Source organism: Pteropus vampyrus, unplaced genomic scaffold (assembly GCF_000151845.1).
Source record: "Pteropus vampyrus isolate Shadow unplaced genomic scaffold, Pvam_2.0 Scaffold131, whole genome shotgun sequence".
NCBI lineage: Eukaryota > Metazoa > Chordata > Mammalia > Chiroptera > Pteropodidae > Pteropus > Pteropus vampyrus.
Window position 1 is genome coordinate 539,638 of NW_011888912.1, and position 4,239 is coordinate 543,876.

The following is a 4,239-nucleotide window of genomic DNA, read 5'->3' on the forward strand; positions in this document are numbered from 1 at the left end:
TATAGATTAAATAAACCTCTTAGTCATACCGATGAGTAACGGTGATGGGCAAATGTGACAATGTTTATCTTGTTGGGACAGTTCGCCGTTTTCATGGGTGACTGTCTACTGTTTGCCTTCTTCCATTCCTTCAAAGAATGGATTATCCCATAAGCCTCTGGCTAACTATTGACTCGCCTTCTCCAGGACGTGAATGGCTTACGAATTTAAAGATCCCTGCCTCGCTTTGAAGGAGGGGCACTTCACGTTTTTAAGCATGTCTCTGTTTTTCGCCCTTCGATCCTCAAGCGTTAAAAGTGACACCGTTTGATCCTGGAAGGTGTCGTTTCACATGCCCCTTACTCTACATAGTACTGCCCTGGGCATGGAAAAGCGGAAGCGACAGAGTGAGCCCAGAAATAAAATGTCTCCACAATCTGAATTTTACGCCAAGGTGAATCCAGGCGCAGAGCTGTGGAGGGCGCGGAGGCCGTTCACGATTAACCAGGCTTCTTGTCCTGAAGACGGTGGAGCCTGCTCTCAGAGTCTCTGCGGGTTTGACGTGGCACGTGGCGTGACTCCACGTGGCGTGACTCCACGTCCAGACTCTTACTCACGTCCTGGATTTCTGAGCAGGTTGACCACTGACAGCACAATGGAATTGCCGAAGAAACAATCGTGGAGGCATTTTAACGCACGCTTCTGCCAGTAAGTTTGGGACCGTCCCATTTGGTTTTGTGAAATCACAAGATTTTAGTGACGTCTCCTTTCTGGGGTAGATGCACGCACACGGAATATTCCAGACATACCTGCGCTTTTTGTATTGAATTATCTTTGGGATTTGATTATTGCATCATCATACTCTGTTAGCAGAAATGAGCGCGAGGTGACCGGGAACCCCCGGCGACAATGCCACCGTTGCCGCGGACAGTGCGTCCTATGAAACGGCTTCCCAGTTTGGCTGCACGTCAAAGACGGGGTGCACAATATGGAAAGGGAAATCGCTTCGGAGCGCATTCCCTGCGTTGCTTCGACTTCTCGCCCGCCGCGCAGGGTGGCGTTCTGGCTTTTACACCACGAGACAAAAAGCGTCCTCGCAGGTGGATCCTGCCGACCGAAAGGGATCATGATACAAACCTAAACGGCCAGCCCTGTTCTTTCTTTCCTCTGCACGACCAAAATAAAATGTTACATTTCCCTACGTTAAAAAAACACGTAATACGTAGTGAACTGAAACGTTTCCTGTTTTATAGATGCTACACAAATAGCCGGGGAACAGCCACCATCATCAGGTCGCCAGCATTTTTTTATCCACGAACTGTATTGTCAAAATACCGTCGCTAGATCATTGGGACACAGCAGATTTGTCTTTCTGTGCTTTTGGATTCTAGGGTCCTGATGTTCGAGAATACAGTTCGGGCTGATGGGATCGTCTCTTCTGCATGGAGTGTTAACAGTTAAATGCAAAAGGCCATTCGGGTGAAAAAGTAACTTTCTAACATTCTTCACGAGTGTCCTCGAAGCAAGATGAAGATTTATTTGCTGACACCGCACGCTGACCACAGCCAGGGCGGCACAACAAGGATCTCCCACGGGTCGTCTGCCTTTTGACCTCCTCTCAACCCAGTTTTGTTCAGACATTTCAGCGGCTTGACTCAGCCTCATCGCCGTTTAGTTGCCAAAGTCACAAGCTGCCAACATCGCCGGTAGCTTTTTAAGGACACGTGTTGCCAACACCATGTTTGAGTCAGAAATCTAGGCTTTTCTGGCCTTACCTGCAGTGGCTAGGATCTTTTTCAAAGGAGAATTATTTTTAATATTACTTCATCATCCTTCATCAGGAAAGAATGTTTCTAGCAAGCTTCTCTCCTTACAGAGAAATTGCATTTACACGAAACCTGGTATGTAACATCTGGTCTGGATTAGCCTACGGATAAAAAATGGTTTTGATAATCAATACTACCTCTAATTTTTTATTTTTAATTGGGTGGGGCCAGCCAAGCTATGTGAATAACAAGGCATGATGACTTGGTATAAATCGATAGGTTTTTAGTGTCATAATCAAACACCAGTTACAGCAAAGTTAATCTGACCGCGGATGGTATGTGTTGCGTGGTAATTAAGTATAACAGTAAGGAGCTCACATGAAGGGCCGTAATTAAGGCATTTCATGGAGCCCCACAAACATTTTTGGAGCAAGCTCGGTGGAAAGACAGATAGAAAAGTTAGAGCTGGACTCTGCTCTAATTCTCCTGGAAATGGGGAACACTCTTAGACCTCCGTTTTTCCATTAGCATTTGCTCCAGGGCAGGGGCCAGTGGCTGGGGACGGCACTCCCATATTGGTGACAAAAAGTCACAAAGAGAAAGTACAGCGACAGCCTTCCCAACCTTTAAAACACAATCGTACTATTTAGTTTTCACTTTGTAGTCTTTTGAAGTGAAGAAATAGGACACATAAAATGATTTTACCGTGCAACCACTGGCGGGATATGCTTCCTGGACAAAGTCTTTGAGGCCACGAGGGCTTCGTGAGCTCGTCTTCATGCATTTTCCTACCAGTCAGTGTTCATAAGGTATATAAGTTTTCCTTATACCAGTGAAATATCTGGTCTGCAGATGAATCTGAAGTTGATTTCAGCTGGGCTGTTTGGTTGATCACCTCTCTGCGTTTCCTACAAGGTTGCAATGTCTCCCCCCCTGGGAATACCTGGTTGTGTTTTCTGCAAGGTGTGCCCACGTCTGACTCACTGCTCTTATTTGACTGACTGCTTTTGATGTGGTGGGACCCGACAGAATGACCTGGTCCAAACGCCAGCGTCACCGGCTTCCTGCTCACCTCCTCCCTTATCCCACGTCCAGTCCACTGGCAACTCCGTTGGCCGAATCTTATACGTGGGTCCGGAATGTGACCTTTCGCATCACCTCCGCTGTTAGCATGGTGCTCTGGGTCATCGATCCCTTTGACCTGTGCTAGCTGTTCCTGTCCTTGTGGTCGCTGCTCCAGCGGCTCCCCATTTCATTCAGAATCGATTCCAAACGTTACCAGGTTCTACATGTGCCGCCTTCCCGTACTCCGCCCTCTCTTCTGATGTCCCCTGCTAGTGCTTACTCATTGTTCACTGGATCTTAGCTGCACTGACCTCTGACCTCTTGGCCGTTCCTCAAACAAGCCAAGCCTGCTTCCAGCAGAGACTTTGCATTCGCTGAAAATGCTCTACCCCTGAACAGACAGTGGCTCGTTTCTTCACTTCCTTATGTGCACAAATGTCAGCGAAGCCTTCCCAGAGAAACGTTCTTCGGACAGCTCCCTCCCTCCCTTCCCTTCCCCTGCTTCATTTCTGTGTGAATCACCTTCTGACATGGTATGTAGTTATAGGCTCATTATTATTATTATTGCCTTTTTCCCCACTGCAGTGTAAGCCCCAGGAGAGCAGGGACTTTGGACCTTCATGCCTTAGGACAGTGACTCACACACAGATGGACGGTTCTTGAGCCACTGGAATCAGTATCTCTTCTCCAGATCTCGATTTAGTTTCTTTCTAAAAATAAATTTTCCAAATCTTAATTCCGCAGCGTTAGCATTTTAAGTCCTCGAGCTATAACCTGCTCATTCTTGGCTTGAACTCCTTTGGTGGGGAAGTCAAACTAGTCACAGGCTAGGAGAAACAGCTACTACTCGATGAGTATTTCTTACGGGCTCTGTTCTCTCTCTTAATTCTAACCGCAGGTAGGTATTTGTTACTGCTGTGTTTTCCTTTCACAAAGGGACTGACACTTGGTAGAGGAGAAGGAACTGCCGCCAGGTCACAGAGTTGACAATCACAGCTGAGTTCAGAATGGAGGCGTGGTTGGCCCCGCACCGCCTCCCAGCTGCCCCCGGCAGCAGTGCGTGTCCAGCTGGAGGAGGGAGGCGGCTGGAATGAAGTTTTCCCTTTGCAGCTCCTTGCGAGGGTCCTGGGACGTGTGTGTACGTGGCTGTGTGTTATAATATACATACGCCCCCCCCACCCCAGATTCCAGGTACTAAGCCAGGTCGCGCACGTCCCGAGAGCCCGCGTGCTCGAGGCTGGGACTCTCACTGTAATGCAGGGCTCGCTCGGCGCCGAGGTGGTTGGAACCACGTGGAAAGAGAGGGTGCGATCCAAACGCTGCGACCCGGAGGAGAGGCGACGTCACCCGCTCGGCTTCCCGCTGGCAAGCGCGCGCGTTTACGTAGAAGTGTACGAAGAGCAGGTTCTCCCAAAGCGGCCGACCCCCC

General features: G+C 48.8%; 1 protein-coding gene across 1 annotated transcript in view; it reads left to right on the top strand.

Moving 5' to 3' along the window:
• The first annotated feature begins 3,885 nt into the window (after positions 1 to 3,885).
• NEK7 (NIMA related kinase 7) overlaps positions 3,886 to 4,239 on the top strand; it is a 103,662-nt gene continuing 103,308 nt past the window's right edge. Inside the window, exon 1 of the mRNA XM_023534738.1 lies at positions 3,886 to 3,948. Coding sequence (XP_023390506.1) covers positions 3,901 to 3,948 — 48 coding nt within the window. The 5' untranslated portion in view covers positions 3,886 to 3,900. The remainder of the gene's footprint in view (positions 3,949 to 4,239) is intronic.